Source organism: Schistocerca serialis, chromosome 4 (genome assembly GCF_023864345.2).
Source record: "Schistocerca serialis cubense isolate TAMUIC-IGC-003099 chromosome 4, iqSchSeri2.2, whole genome shotgun sequence".
Taxonomy (NCBI): domain Eukaryota; kingdom Metazoa; phylum Arthropoda; class Insecta; order Orthoptera; family Acrididae; genus Schistocerca; species Schistocerca serialis.
The window spans coordinates 33,070,414-33,087,451 of record NC_064641.1 but is presented as its reverse complement, the minus strand read 5'-3'; the positions used below and the strand labels follow the sequence as shown (position 1 = coordinate 33,087,451).

Sequence of the window (17,038 nt, the reverse complement as noted above, 5' to 3'; positions counted from 1 at the left end):
TCATTGCAAATAGGCTTTCGCAGACAGTAGGCTGCCAGTTAACGTTTTTAAGCCTTTGTGAGACACTCTCCCATGGATCAAACAAACATGAGACCATTTGTGCTGCCCTTCTTTGTACTTTATAATTCGGTATTGGTCCCACACAGTCGCACCAGTGTTTCGCAAGCAATCACCTGTGTAGCTCTACTGCATTTTCGCAGTATCCTCTAAATGGAGCGAAGTCTGCCACTTGCTTTAGCTAAGACTGATCCTATGCGATCATTCCATTTCAAACCTCCACAGATCGTTTCACCTTGTTAATTGTATGATCTGATTAATTCCAATTGTCTCACAGATATTGTAATCATACAATACTTCATTCCTGGGTTTTGTAAAATGCACAGTTTTACGTTAATGAACATCCAGAGCAAACAGCCAATTTATCAAGATCTGACTGAATATCTGTGCAGTTTTTATCAAACAAATTAAAGGTAACTACGTCATCTGCAAAAGCCTGAGCTCACGATTAAAGTTTTTGTTATTGCTCTGTTTTTTGTTTATTCAATCGACCCCTTAGTTCCTTCTCGGTGCCGTGAGGCCTCCAGAAAATAGTAAAGTGAATGTATGTTTGCGATGTCATTGCTGCTGGCCTTACGCTACTGAAACGACCGTGTGAGTTACACGCTACACAGCCACTGAAAAATTTCGTTAGACTGAGGGAAATCCAAATCTTGACTTTTGCAGTTGTGATCGATTACAGTACCCGCGGTACTTGGATGAGTAGTGAAAATTAGTCATCATCAAAATAGTTAAGTTCGGTGAGGCCATTAATTCGATGTGGTCTTGTTAAACATTCTCTGATGATGAAGGAAATCCATTGTAGTGAATAAACAAAGTTGTATATGGCTCCCAGCTTCGTGCAAGCGTTTCAATTTGGCGTCAATTTGACGCCTTCCGCGCCAACTTAATTGCTTGTTGATTCAAACAGCTTCTACTTTGGCCCCACTACGCAGATTTGTGACATGATCACTCGGAACCGAATCCACGACCTGTGCGCCAGCAACTACTGATGCCAACCACTAACCACTTGGGCTCCATCACGTTTTCGTCTTACCACTGCGTGTCGACCAATCACGGATAAAATAAAATAAGTAAATGCAGTTTATTTTCAATCAAGAGCCACAGCATCTGGCAGTATGAAACTTCAGTTTGAACACTGAGAGATCACCATTGTGTCGACACAACCTCCGTGAGGCGCCACAACCCTCGATTACGCATCTCTGTTCTCAAAAATGAGTTTTACGGTTGCTTGGTTTTGAGCGCCTGTTGAAGGGGGTCTACAGAGGTTGTGGAACCGAACTTTCTGTCGGAGGACGTATTCTAAAGAAAGAAGACTTATGAAGTGTAATTCTCCACGATTTGTGCATTTTTGAAAGTTGAAGTTTTATTCTAATCTCGTGACATGATTTTGTTTCTCTTTTCGACAAAGGAAGCAGTAAACTAACTGTGGCATCTCAACGATTCCGCTTAATTGACTCTGCCCATCCCACTCGAAACAATGCTAATGCTGAAACAATCCGTCATCAACAAGGAGAGATTTTCAGCGAAGTGAGCAAGGAATAGGAATCTTATAATACGTATGATGAAATTCAAAAAGCTTAACGTTTCCAATATTAATTCAGTTCTCGTGACTAATTAAATAATTTTCGGCGTATTGTAATGTGAGCAACCTAACATTTTTTATAGTTACGAGCGCTGTTGTAAAAAATCTATCAACCTTGTTGGGTGCTGAACAACATTCCCTGCTACATGATTTGCTTTCACGCCTGCAAGGTCAAAGAATCGGATCGCACCTACGCCGCCATGCTGCTGTGTACCGCATTTTCAACAAATGCTTTCATCGGTTCTTCCTGGTGCTTGGCACTTGGAAATAATAAGTTATTGTAAATGCTATTTCAGCCCAATACTCGTTTTTTCTGCGTTTCAGTAATGGAAGTATGACGTTACGAAAAGAGAGTTATTGCAGTACGATGTTCATGAACTATACAATATTCCAAGCCCTGTTGCGTTTCTTATTCATCGATATGGCTTCATTTGCCTCATACTCAGACTGTTGAAAACATTTCTGGCTGCAGTTTGGAGGAAAAGCATTCTGCCTGATCGAACTGCCATCGCAATTTGTGAAGATTGCGACACTCATTAGCCTCTTGTTTTCCGACGCCCTAATTTTTGTCGTGGTGCAATGACTCCTGACTGATACAGCTGTGTCTTCAGGCCAGAGCATTAACCCCTAGCTGTGGCCGGCCACTTTCTCTCGATCGTAGAAAGCGCAGGAGTGGACGGACGGAGGCTGTAGTGAAAGTGCGACAAGACCACCGACCCTCACGAAAAACGCGAGGTTCACCACACTGTGGTCAGCTAGCCCATTCGCGGTAGGTTCAGACAACACAGAGCTTACCCGTGACTTTCCAGTTGCACTTTATTCCCCAGCAAGCGAATTACTGTTCAAATGGCTCTGAGCACTATGGGACTCAACATCTGTGGTCATAAGTCCCCTAGAACTTAGAACTACTTAAACTTAACTAACCTAAGGACATCACACACGTCCATGCCCGAGGCAGGATTCGAACCTGCGACCGTAGCGGTCACGCGGTTCCAGACTGAAGCGCCTTTAACCGCACGGCCACGAATTACTGTTGCGCGGGAGATTGGTTGGTTGGAAAATCAATGGTGGTTTTGGAGTCGATTTTTGTTACGGAGTACATTTTGGGTCGATAATCCATAGCTGCTAATTGCAGTATCGAGATGCCTCAGTTCCTTTCTGTACATTCTCCTCCGACTACCATCTTAAATGCCTCTTTAGAGAGGGGCGGTTGTTGCTGTTGCGCAATGGCTAACCACACCCAACAGCAGTGGCCTCGATTACGGCTTACCGACTAGTCCACTTCATTATTTCTCGCGAAGGCCTTTATTATAGGCAGTGTTGCCAGCGACGGCGTCGAAGCGACTAGATCAAGGGGAGCACGACATAACTTGCTTTTGTTCACAGTTCTGCTTAAGTACTTCGATAGATGCAGCGGAATATATAACCACAATTCTGATTTTCAAATATTTGTACCTGCGAGTACTCGTCCTAATACATATGTTCCTATCATTGCCCAACCATGGGCACAGCACTCGGAGGATAAACTTGTTCTTGGAAGTGTGAGTGACTACAAACACTGAATGGCTGTGTTCGCAGGACGGCAGTGGACAGATATGCGAATGGATGCTCGATGGTCCAAGGAAGTACTCTTCCTGAATTTCAAGTAGATAAGAAAAAACCGAGATAAACTAATGAACGATGGATAGAATGATTAACAGATCGCTGGAGCAACATTGGTTCCCCCAGTCGGAGGGAAGTTACAAGGAGGCTTTTATCAAGCAGTAAACGGCAAATGGCAGATACGAAATGAGTAGCTCCGTTCGCAGCCCTGTCATGAACAAGATAAAAAGATGATATCGCCACTTTTTACACTGTTTTCGTGCATCGATTTACAAAATGAGAATTCTGCAAGACAAAATGATGCAACTAGTTTCGATCAATGTTTAGCCACATCCCATTATGTTTCACCGAACGAGGTGGCACAGTGGAGTAATGTGGCTCAATCCCTACCCGGTCATCCTGATTTCATGCTTTTCGCTATCAGGCGAATGTCGGGAAGAGTCATTCTAAACTGTCAGGCCGATCTGCTGCTCCAACCGAGCTTGTGTTCTGTCCCTGATGACTTCGGCGTCGACAGGGCATTGAACAGTAACCCCCTTTCCTACTTGGTTACAAGCTGTTGAAAACAGTAGTAGCCGTGAACAACAGCACGAACGCAGGAAGCTGAACTGGTCAGGCATTAAATAGTACTTCAACGGGTTGGGATTTCATTGACAATCGGATAGAAAGGAAGGAACAAAAGAATTAAAGTATCGTTGACAAAGAGGTCATTAGTTCTTCGATTTTTTTTTCTCTATCTCAGAATGTGACAATCCCCTAAATGTGGATATGGTAAGATGCAACATACGCCGGGTTTCACCTTGCAGTTTGAGTTGCCCTCGTAACTGGTGAGCTTAGTTAGTTATACAGTTGGAGAAAATTCCAATTGCGTAACGTTGGACAAAGCACCAACATGTTCAATCCATCCACTGCGTTGATTGATTCACTTTATGGCGCTATGATTCATTTTTGTAAGACATCAGCCAAGTCTACTCTATGCTGGTTGCAAATAAACTATAATAAATTATTAAAAGACTCTAACATGGGTTTTCTCCTATTGCTAGTATTGCTCGTAATGTGCATAGCCGATGGGAAAGAATCATGAAGGTTGTCTCTAGTTGTGATAATTCCATTTGGGCAGCCAGCATCGTGACGAAAGCCCCCGTCCGAGCAGGTTTAATCCTGCGCCGACCGAATCGCGATCGATGAATCACTGGTTCATGTTTTACGTGGAGCGCTTTCGCAAGCGAAATGTCAGTTAACGGTATAGCAAACAGCCGCGCCCGCTAGCAGCGTTTTACTGAGAGGCAGTCCCGTTTCGTTCACATTGTCATTGCCGTGTTCACTTCTCACGAAGAGGAACAACACAGTATTTGACATTATCTTTCCCAGAAGAGCAAAGTACTTCATGATGTGGTTCAATCCAGATCGTTTGAGAGGTTTAAGCGGTGTTTTTTTTTTTTTTTACCTCTGGTAATGCACTGTTGTCGAAAAAATAAACACAATCGCACCGTCGTCAGGATTCCACGTCTGTCTATCGAGGATGGCAGCGCTGTACTTACGACATTGGAGTTGCGTTCCGGAGGCGCCCCGCTTAAAAATCTCAAAAATCCTTCAAGTAAACTTGATTTCGATTTTCCCACGTTTTCCTAAGTCACAGACATTTGTCTCAACAGCGCCCCTGGCAGTTTCTTTCCCATTATAGTCGTCACATGCCTGCGATCTGTCTGTTTAATTATCTCGATTACGACGAAACACACCAAACTCTTTATCTTTGTTTCTTCTTTTCGCGTGAAACTGTGTGTTCACTCATAACAAGCTGAGTGTTCAGATTATATTGGATGGCGCAAGAGCACCCCATAACAAATGGGATTATTTGTATTTACATTTTGCTATTTAGCCGGCCGAGGTGGCCGAGCGGTTCTAGGCGCTACAGTCTGGAACCGCGCGACCACTACGGTCGCAGGTTCGAATCGTGCCTCGGGCATGGATGTGTGTGATGTCCTTAGGTTAATTAGGTTTAAGTAGTTCTAAGTTCTAGGGGACTGATGACCTCAGAAGTTAAGTCCCATAGTGCTCAGAGCCATTTGAACCATTTTGCTATTTAACTGAACTTCGGATAAGTTCTGGCTTTATTTATTGAAGGGCGTAAGCAAAATATGGCGACAGGGTCTTTCTAATCTGCGCGGGAAAAGAACTATGGCAGCGCAAGTGTTTTAATTATACAATCTTGCTCGGTTGACCACGCAGAGAAAGAAAAAAAAATGCTTTCGTAACAACCTACAGGCCCTGTGCCCTTTCGTTTTGCGACTCCCTTAGCAGTGAACGGAATCTTCATTTTTGCCGAATTGTTTTTTGTAACCCCGAAAATCTGTAGCAGAACGTGACTTGGTAAACAGCTTCGATTTTCTGGACACGAAGTGTAACTTCACATGACAATAGAAGATGTCTCTATGTCGAAAAATATAAGTGTATCAAATGAATTTCATCATTTTTTTCTTGTAAAGACTAATTATATAGTACATATTATTATTTCTGAATGAAACTGAAGCTCGAAAGATGTCTCAGCATTTCAGAAAAACCAAGCAAGGTACAGTTAATAAAAAAATATACTATGGGGAACTCTTACCAGAAGAAACGACATGGAAATGGGAGTAGGCCTAAGGCATCCACGTGTAGTTCCTTTGGAACTGGAAACAGGAATTTGGGAAGGGGGGTATTCAAGAGGAGGGAAAAGATTGCATTTTGTAGAGCTGCTGCTGAATGCAGCAATGACAAGTTTGGCGTACGAGTGGAAGAGGTCGAGAACGACAAACGACTCGAAATATTGATTGGTGACTTTATGTTTACAAAAAGTCTGAGGGATCATGTGCTCCGGCGCTCTCGTTCTCATTCGACAACAATTGGATTTGCTTGTGCCCTTTCATATCGATTTGAGGATTCGACAAAGATAGTGTAGGTCTGCCAAGAAAATTCCAGGTCAGGTACAGATTTCCTGGCCAGTATCTGTGCTGATCCTTTCAGAATATATCTCGACCATTTTACTACAGCAAACGTGAGGAAAGACGAAGGAAGAGAGTAAGCATATTCCATTATTTGAGAATATATTCGAGAAATTGGCGCACGTTAGGAATAATTTATTACAGTAGCACTCTGTCTCGTAGGTGAATGTGGTAGTGGTCCGAAGGGCCACTCGGTATCACGTGTTCACTGTTTAACGAGAAGAGAAGTGCGCGTGCTTTAGTGCGGCAGTAAATCGGGTTAGGCGGAGCGCGTCGCGTCGTGCCTGTGTGCTCGTTGTGTTGGCGACCCTGAGTGCGTGAAAGGCGGCGGCTAACGGTACCTTGTTGGCCGCAGCCGCGCCTCGCTGGGCTCTGCTAGCCTCCTACGTGACTAGCCGCAGCTCGCGGCAGTCCTGTCTCTTGCTGTAAGCAGATTGGTGCAAACGTTCTCGGGCAGCATGTCCCTAGCGGAACGGAACGGGAAATCGAGAAACTAACGCTCACACACCAGTAGCAAATGACGTTCTTCCGCAATGACCTACATATTGTACTCTCAAATAGCCATTTCCCGTTTTTGGGGGCCCCTTTCGGTTAGTTCAAATGGCTCTGAGCACTATGGGACTTAACATCTATGGTCATCAGTCCCCTAGAACTTAGAACTACTTAAACCTAACTAACCTAAGGACAGCACACAACACCCAGTCATCACGAGGCAGAGAAAATCCCTGACCCCGCCGGGAATCGAACCCGGGCGTGGGAAGCGAGAACGCTACCTCACGACCACGAGCTGCGGACTTTCGGTTAGTACTTTAAGTAAGCACGCCATCGCAACAATATAATGTTCTTAGGACAGAAAACTGGGCTTCTGCTCGTTTTCAGATCACAAACAAACATGTATGGAATTCACAAAATAAATAAATAAAATAAAATAAATGGAACTGGAAGTCTTGGTAAAACCAAGTAGCGTGTCGTGGCACTGTGGTTACGCCCTGGGACACAGATCCCGAAGATACGGTGTCCAAATTACCCTTCGGTCATGCTGATTTATGCTGTTCTTCCATAAATCACTGGGTTTGGAGACTGCTATGTTACTGCTCTTTCTCCCGTACTGTGCCCGGCTTCTTCCTGCAGCGAACTTATTATTTACAAGAATTTAAACGCTTTGAAATTGAGCAGTGATTAAATGCTACACGCCGCGCGGTTTGAGACGCCTTGCCAAGGTGTTCGCTCGGCTCCCCCCGACGGAGGTCCTCCCTCGGGCAGGGTGTGTGTGTTGTCTTTAGCGTTAAGTTAGTTTCAGTAGTGTGTAAGCCAAGGGACCGATGACCTTAGTAGTTTGATCCCATACGAACTTACCACAAATTAAAAAAAAATTAATATTTTGGTTCCGTTCCCCCATATTTAGTTTTCCTACACCATTGCTGGCATTTACTGGATGTGGATTCATAATATAAATTTTACAAAGCGCAATACTGACGGATCGCTTTAAAAAATGGATGATATAGCAGCGCTTAGAATGGAACGTAATTCCTTTGGATGGCATAAAACAGCCAACATCGTGTAGATATGAGAAATTATTTTCCTTCCATCTTTTTTTCCATCTCTATCCCTATTTTTCCACATAACTTTAACTGCGAGAACAAAAGAAAGATCTTCCTTCTGCAGCAGATTTATCGTAGGCGCTGTTGCGCGGTTCTAGCAGTGTCTAGAGGAACATTCGGAGGAAACTGAGGCAGTCGAGATGGCACTGCAGTATTTCTGGCCATCTTATTCACAGTTCAGAACCATCTTGATACCCGTTTTCCAAACTCATGAGTCACTCAATATTGTGGCCACCAAACCGCCTGATGCGTATCGGAACTCGTGAATAAACTGGGTGTTAGCCGCAGAAGTGAGAAAAATGCAAGTTACATACATAGGGCGATGTAGGATCTATTGAAGTCGAAATGGATGTGATGGATGACTTGTTGAACGACAACGCGCCATTCACAGTTGTGAAAGCACGGATATGGCTGACGTACTGAAGTACCATTGTTTGTCTTTCATACATTGACCATAACTGAGATACTAATAAATCCTCATCATGTCTTTTCCCTATGTGAAGGCTTTCTTCTGTAAGGTCTTTTACGGCGATGTCATTACGTGCGACAGTTAGTAGTCCTTTGGGCAAAAGAGGGAAGAATCGCCCCCTTATCTATGATATGCAAGTCGTATTTATATATGCAGTTTATATGGCATGAAAATGACATTAAGGCCATTATAGCAATAGCTCTGAGTGTACTCGCACAAGGATAAGAACGGGAACCGGCCGCTGTCTTTTGAAATGGACTATCCAGACACTTATCGAGAAATCACGGAAAACCCCAGACACATTTCCATGTAGGGCGAGGGCTGAATAATGTAATAGACTATTGTGCGGAATACTGGTGTACAAAGACTGACACACGATTACAAAAGGCATAAGCGTTATCGAATTTCGCGAGCCCTCTTACGCAAGATTGAGCGCTAAAGGCCTCGATGCCAGAAGCATGTTCTGCATTCAGGGTAGGTAACAAAGTGAACACTGGAAACTGAATGTATCTGTACAGTAAAGAGTATTCATAAACGTTATTCTGATCTAAATGTAGTACACAGGTCAGGGAGGAATATGATAACGTTTTATAAGACACGCAAAATAAATAAATGGAGTAGTAGAGAAGCCGCTGTATCGCGACAAATGCACCAATAAAATGGGCAACCTTTGTTTCTTGGTAGCACTACTTAACTTCGGCCAATTTCCTGACTCCAATAGTCTTTCTTTTGCCGTTATCGAATCCCTACTGTTCCAACAGTTGTACACGCCCTATCTAGTCCAAAAAGCGTCTGTTCATCTTCAGCAAATTTGTTCGCGCGGACGTTAACTACGTGCCAAGTCTCGATTTCGGGATTAGAACTAGCATTATTAAGGTATACAGTGCCTGACAAGTGGTGCAGTTTAACGTGTACCAAAACATGTGTGTGCCTGACGTACATCGAGAACTATCATGGTCGAATGATGTGTAGAGCAGCGTGAGAAATTGCGTCAGTGCACACGAGACGGTCTTTTTGTAGCCCGAAAAAGAAACTGTGGTTATAAATAGCCAGGTCGGGTTTACGCGAGGCGCCCGCGGGGAAGTTTTTTGCTGCCGTAGTCAGCTGTGCCTCTAACCCTCTTTCCAAGCTGGGGGCGCTCGCTACCCCTTTTTCTGTCTCGTCTGTGACGTCAGCGTCCTGCCGCCTTCCCACGGGGTTCCGTTGTCTGAGCAGCTTATCCCTGTCTGCCAACCTCCATCCATCGCCACAGTTATAATATATAAATGCAAATATGTCCTCATTATATTCTGCATTGGAAAATAGTGACTATCTGAAACTGATGACGACTTTGCGAACTAGTTTGTAATAATCCATTGATCTAGAAGCGCATCAGCCCATTGTTTAAATTTATTCAGTTTTCAGGCTTCCATGTAGGGACGCTCTTCATATTCCTTCATCCTTCTTTATATTCCTTCATACTGGTGTTAAAAAACTTATTGATGTTACCAGGTGCCCTACTTGGTGCCAAATTACTGTCCCGTTCGTCGGTAAAATGTCTGTACGCCTTTCAACGTATCTGTGTATTTCAACAACTTGCAACCCTCATATCTATTATTCTATAGGCCGTCATATCCGTTATTATATGTAGGACTGTCATAATACCCATTTCCCTTTCCATTCCAACAAAACACGTGATATTCTGGCTGTATGTGTTCCGTTCGGAGATATTATGACTTTGCTCTGACCTTGAATTATTTTCAATTGGGTCTCTCCTGTTAATGATTTAGTAATGAAACATCTGTAGTTAGTAAGGGATATCTGAACATGGCAGAAATTTACAGCTTAAATATTTTACACATTATAAACTTGCATTCTCTGTGATCATCTGAGTAGCACATCTAGCTTCGAGGATAGCTGTAGCAGCACAGTACTGACCTGATCTCACAAAGACGTGGTTGTTACAGATGCCGCAGACGGTTCCGTCAGCCGGTTTCACGCCCCCGTGCGACTACAGCCAGTACTTTGCGGCAGAGTTATTCGACCTGTCGCTACTGCCAGACCCGTGCGAGCTACCGTCACCGCAGGGCATGTCATTCTACGGAGGTCAGCAACCGCCACAGGGGCCACCTCAGCAAGGCTCTGGTGGAACCCAGCCGGGCCCTGGGGGCCACCCCATTAAAGAGGAACCCATTTGGCAACAACATCTCCCACAGCAGCAGCTGGGACCAGTGTCGCCGTCACAGCGCTGTCCGTCATCTCCGGTCAAGCACGAAGAACAGAGTTTGGACTTGCGTGCCGTGCTTTCCGAACATCAGATGCTACTACAGGACATCAAAGAAGAGCCAGTACATCACCAGCACCAAAGGTACTTACATTTAAATTCTGTGAACATTCAGAAAACTCCAAAGGAATTACCACTCCACAGTGGACTCTGAGCCAATTTGGAAATTCCTGGCTGATTAAAACTGTGTGCCATAACAAATCTAGGATCATTGCCTATTGGTGTGCAAATGATCTACTGACTGAGCTATCCAAGCACGACTCACAATCTGCCCTCGCAGATTCACTTCCTCTAGTAAACTTCTTCCATTTTCCAAACTTCACAGAAGTTCTTTGGGTATCTTGCAGGGCTAGCACTCATGGAAGAAACAATCTTTTAGCCTGAACCATTTCTCTGCTACATCATTTCTTCCAGGTGTACCAGCCCCGCAAGGTACACAAGAGAATTTCTGTGAAGGTTGAAAGAAAGGAGAGAGTGGTACTAGTGGAAGTGAGGGCAGGTTGTGAGTCATACTTGGGTAGCTCAGTCTGTATTGTACTGTTCCAGTCCAGCACACAATTTTAGTCTGCCAGGAAATTTCATTCAAAAATTTGAAAATATTCTAATGACATATAACTTTATTAACTGTTACAGTTCTGAAAAATCAGACTGGCAGAATTTAAATAGAAGTGATCTGTAATACAAAACTGTTAGCAGGATAATTGATTGTATGGTTGGAGATTCTGTGTCACGGTCAGCTTTCCTGTTTAGAAAGATATGTATAAATGACTCCTATGTGACATTATGTAATCATTTACAATATTTGTATTCAATTTTCAGATCACCATCACACCAGGAAACTAGTGTGCCTCTTATGTTCCCTGAGCCACAACCTGGGCCATCATCTGCCCAAAGTGGGTTGCAGTCACTGCCAGTACCTGTAGCAACAGCATCAGGTTCTCGAGGTTCTGATGATCACAAACTGTTGAGAGAGTTCCTGAGGGATCCTTCCTTCCAGAAAAAGTACAATTTGAAACCTTTCGAATTTGCTGGCCTTGGCAGTGGATTTGTATCCGAAGAGAGGCTCGACTTGCAGCTAGGTCTGGGTTCCACATGTACCGAACGAATGGAGCCTGTACTGAGATTGGCTATAGAGCAGCTGAGGAGAGATGTCGGTGAAACATGTTCACAGCTGGGTATTTCACCAGGTATGAATTTCATAATGTGCAATATGTAGTTCTTAAAATATCAAACAATCCGTGATGTGCACTGTGTAACTCTTAAAATATCAAATGGTAGAAAGTTCAGGATGGAATAACAACAATATTGAACAGGACAGACTGCTACTGACCTTACAGAAGAGCTGTTGAGCCACAGACAGGCACAACAGAAAGACTAATATGTATTTCAGCTTTCAGCCAAAAAGCTTTTCTCAGAAGTAGGAAACACACATCGCAACTCTCACACACATGACCACTGTCTCTGGACACTGCAGCTGGACTCAGCCACTTGATCAGAGGCAGTGGTAATGTGCTTGTGTGAATGTGTGTGTTTTACATACTTCAGAAGAAGGCCTTTTGGCTGAAAGCTACAAAATATAGCAGTCTTTTTGTTGTGCCTGTCTGTGACTCAGCATCTCCTCTATTTGATAAGTAGCAATCTATTCTTTTCATAATATAGTTCTAAAAATATCTGTTGGTTAAATTTTGCATGATAAGTATTTAGTACAGAATTATAAAGTATGGAAAGTTCTGGTAGAGAATTAAGAACTATTTCGGAATAAAGGAGATGGCTCACCGATAGGCAGAAGCACTGCGTTATTGGTAGGTACAACAAACACAAGGTACACAGCTTGGCTAGCATTCAAAATGCATTTTCTTTTTCAAGTGTAAAGGAAACACACACACACACACACACACACACACACTCACTCTCACTCACTATTGGGTTGGGAGTGGGGGAGGGGTCAGTGAGTTACCTTAGGTTTAGGCCAGGAAGGTTACAGGAGCGAAGAATGTTCTGCAAGGATAGTTCTGATCTGTGCAGTTCAGAAAAGCTGGTGATGGTGGGGATATCCTTACAGCACATCCTTAGCCTAAACCTAAACTCGCTGTCTCCTACCTCCCATATGCGCGTGTGTGTGTACACCATCCCTTGCGCCAGTACCCCTGTCCAATTTGTGTCCCAACATCAGCTAGCTGTGTGCTATTATCTCAAGCCCAAGACTATGAAATTATATGCCTAATCGTATGCCATCTGCCCCCTCAACCCACATCCCTAGTTAGCCCCCACTCTCACACGAGCCACTAGACACTTCCCCCGAATCCCCTCTGTGCCTCCCTCCTCTCTCCATCCCTCACTCCACCCCACCCTGCACTCTTACCTCATACCAGTACACTCACCACGGGCCAGGAAAGATTTGGCATTGACTGAACACAATGTAGGAAGACAGGCATGTGCATGCGACTGAGAGTGTGTATATATTTGTGTGCATATTTTTCCTACATGCTTGAAAAATGAAGTAAGTTCTGAAAGCTAGCCAAGCCGTGTCCTTTTGTTTGTGTATCTATGAATGATGCAGCGCTTCTGCTTTTCGGTGAGTTATCTCCTTTATTCCTAAATAACTGCTACAGAATTATACAATCAGCCTTAAAAACAACAACCGGTACAGAATAACGTGCTATCAAACACCAGTAAATCTTTTTGTCCTTTGGTTTCAGTGGGAATAATAATGTTAATGTTAATTTAGTGCCTCTAACAGCAGGAAGTGATATAATTTAAAACTGCATAATTTTCATATTTAATTCTCAATAAAATAAACTACTTAAAATTTAATACAGCACAGAGAAATTAAGTATTATTCATTAATCTCTTTAGTTAACTGAAAGATATTTCAATGGACATGTTTCATGTGAAGTTTTGTACGCAATTCTAAATTACAACATATTTTCAAAGAAAAGAAAGAAAAGCATCTTCTTCCCACTTCGACCACCAACATACCTCTAATAAGTTATCTTGCATTCTGTAGAATATAATTCATAATTTAAGAAATGATTATGTCAGTTTAATCATGAATATCTCTTCGCTATTGCAGATCCTGTAGGCTGGTCAACCACTGACGTACAGAAATGGTTGCTGTGGGCATTGCATCATAATTCTTTACCTGTAATCAATATGGAGTACTTTGAGATGGATGGTGCATCCTTAGTACAACTTTCTGAAACGGATTTTCAGCAGAGGGCTCCACATGTAAGTATTACTTAGCTTTTAAAATGTGGACAGAAATTACTATAGTTAATTAAGTGAATGCAGAATAAGAAATAAAAAAAATATTTGCTTTTAAAGTCCCTTGCATTAACATTCTATAAATGTTCATTGTTGCAGAGTGGTAGTATTCTGCATGCACAGCTAGAGATCTGGAAGGTTGCATGCCAGGACCTTGAGGGTGTAGCAGGTCCTAGTGGATCATCAGTACCAATGCAAATGCAACCTACTTTGCCTTGGAACAATGGCAGTGGAGCTGGAAATGCCAGTTCTAGCAGTTCAAGTGCTGGTGAGCCCTCAGATGGTGAGTGGTATTATTTTTTTCTCATGTATTCCATTTTCTTGCATGCAAAAAAAATAAAAAAAACCTGATGATATACAAAACGGTTGCATAATATACAGCATGTTGTTTATTTTACTGGCATGATTGTAAAGGAGTCTTCTGTCACATATTGTGGTACAGCACATGTCTTTGATTGCCAGTTTGGCTGAGTCCTTAAGAACATTTTGTTCCATTGACTGCCTTTGACTACTGAAATCAGTTAACTGCTTAGAGCATCATTACATGTAAAGAATAATCATGGTCATGGACTTAATGGGACATCAAACATGCCCATATTACAGTAATGCTTGCCTATTTGTCTTACTACTAATGTATAGGTCAAAGAAAAACATTATGTCAAACTGTGTGAGACTTTGTTTTCAGTTATTGCAAAAACAGAAAACCACTTTTTGTAGATTTTAGTAAAGGCAACTGCCCAACATTGTCAGGTGGTGACTACTTGCCAAAATTAACAGGCAGCCACCTGCTGATAATGTTAAGCTTAATTTCAGTCTCAGCTGTGGGATAATTCTTAGGAAATAAGCTGTATACCTTCAGAGAATATTCTTTACAAATGAAAATGAAACACAAATAATTAGAGGATGTTATTGGAACACATCCAGAAGTCCAGTAGTTTTATCTGTCTTATCAATTACCACAAATATATACAAAACAGGCACTGCCTGTAGTCAGGCAAGAGTTAGGGCATTCATTTTCATGTGTATTTATAGCTTTTTGCTGTGAAGCAGTTTAGTGGAAGCAGTTTTACTAAACCTAGCCGACTGCTTGGGCAAATTATTATATGTCCCCTTTCAATGCAGTTGGTTGCATGAAGTTTACAGGAAAGTTACTAGAAATATTATCATGCTAAATACAAGCCGAAGCATAAATGCAAGCCAAAGCAAACAAATTATCTATGCCAATAGGTTTAGTGTGGGGCTATAGGAATCATGTTATCAGCAAAGAAAGATATTCGTGTCTTTGATTCTGAAATAAAGCATTGCTTCAGCACTGAAAGTAGACAAATTAACAAAACATGATTCTTTTCTCTGCAGATGAGGATGAAGAGGAAGCACCAACTCCTCCACCAATGGGATCAACTGCAACCGGTACACTGAGCCCACATACTGGAGGAGGGAAGGCTCCATCAAGTCGCAGCCAGGGAGGTTCTGGAGCGGGTTCAGGATCACACATCCATCTGTGGCAGTTTCTGAAGGAGCTGTTGGCATCACCTCAGCTGCATGGATCATGCATACGGTGGTTAGACCGTTCAAAAGGAGTTTTCAAAATTGAAGATTCAGTTAGGGTGGCTCGTCTCTGGGGCAAGCGCAAGAACCGACCAGCGATGAACTATGATAAGTTGTCGCGATCCATACGGCAGTACTACAAGAAGGGTATCATGAAGAAAACAGAGCGTTCCCAGAGGCTTGTTTATCAGTTTTGCCACCCGTACAGTCTTTAAATGCTCTGGGTAACAGCTCCTCTTAAATGTAGAAAAGAGGAAGCTGCCTGGGGTTTAGAAGGTGTTGGTTAACCCCCCTCCCTCAGATACTATCGCTTAATGGCGAAGGTGTTTGATGGGGCAAATGTTATATACTTCTGAAACAGGTGTTGTCAGAGGAGAGCATAGGTTCTATCTTATGCACTACATCTTTCTGCATATCTGGTTTCAGGAGGTCAGAGTATGCCATTGGCAATATAAATTTAGGTTTAGTTATAAGTTAATACGAGGAGCTTATGTCTGTCTGTCTTCTTCTAGCAGTGATTGTTCAGCCATGGGAGGTAATTCTCATTGCAGCTGACAACATTGTTGATGGAGGTGGGGCAGTACGTGCACTTGTATTTTGTATTAAGGTTCTCATATGTTAGTTACCGGCAAGTAAGTATGATGCTTGCAATACAGACAACATTCTGTCACGATGCTCGTTCCGGTTTTACGGTTCTTGACGCTCGGGTGGGTTGCTGTTCTGTGCAGGCACTCTGCTGAAAGCTGGTGATTTTTGATCCCATATATCTATGATATATTTTCCAGTACGTTCTATGAACAAATTACTGTAATTGATAATTGTATTGTTTGTGTTGAATGTGGTCTCATGTGAGACACATTGACAGTTGCTTCAGTAAGAAGCAGCTGTCTCCCCTTTAGGTGATAATAAAAGATGTATCTATAAACTCACTTTAAATATGTGTAACATAATAAGTACACTATATATCTTATTATTCTCTGTTCCATTTTATTGATTGTGTAAGCGATGGAGAGAAAATTATGTGTATATATATCAGATGGATTATTTATTTGCATTTAATTGTTGTATTTTAAATTATGAAAACTTTGAAGAGCAGTGCAGTACTGCAGTGCTGGATATTTCTGGTCTTTGTGTTTTAGTGGCGATTTTGAAGTGAAAACTTACGAATAAATATTTGTGCCAATTGTTGCAACATAGCACCATTGTAAATAGTGTGTGTGTGTGTGTGTGTGTGTGTGTGTGTGTGTGTGTGTGTGTGTGTGTGTGTGTCATAAATGTGTATGCTTGTTCTGTAAATAAACAATTTTCTTGTGAGTTACTTATATTTGAAAAATTATCAGTGCAATATTTTTTTAATGAAATACTATGTATCAGCACATTAATATGTGAAAAAATAAATAACATTATATTTACGACACTTCTGATTAAAACATATAATCTCTTTGCCCAAACAAAACCTCAAAACAAAACCAAATTGAACTTTTCTTGTGAGTATTACAAGCTGCAGCAACGATCATGCAGCATGGTTGTATGGTATCCTAAACAGAAATACTCATAAAATCTAAGTTATGCGTCTGATATCTTCCTAGGTGTTACACATTTCAAAAATTGGCTAGAAAACTTGTAACTCGTGCGCCTCTGGAAACTAATCTTACAACAACTGTCTTT

The 17,038-nt window shown here is 42.3% G+C and overlaps 1 protein-coding gene across 3 annotated transcripts in view; it reads left to right on the top strand.

The window, feature by feature from the left end:
- Positions 1–16,782, top strand: part of LOC126475317 (DNA-binding protein D-ETS-4) — a 164,094-nt gene extending 147,312 nt beyond the window's left edge. For all 3 annotated transcript variants that reach the window (XM_050103097.1, XM_050103099.1, XM_050103098.1), the window contains exons 2-6: positions 10,242–10,642; positions 11,378–11,745; positions 13,632–13,786; positions 13,922–14,105; positions 15,179–16,782. In XM_050103097.1, the coding sequence (XP_049959054.1) occupies positions 10,242–10,642; positions 11,378–11,745; positions 13,632–13,786; positions 13,922–14,105; positions 15,179–15,585 (1,515 nt within the window). In that variant the 3' untranslated portion in view covers positions 15,586–16,782. The remainder of the gene's footprint in view (positions 1–10,241; positions 10,643–11,377; positions 11,746–13,631; positions 13,787–13,921; positions 14,106–15,178) is intronic.
- The last annotated feature ends 256 nt before the right edge of the window (positions 16,783–17,038 follow it).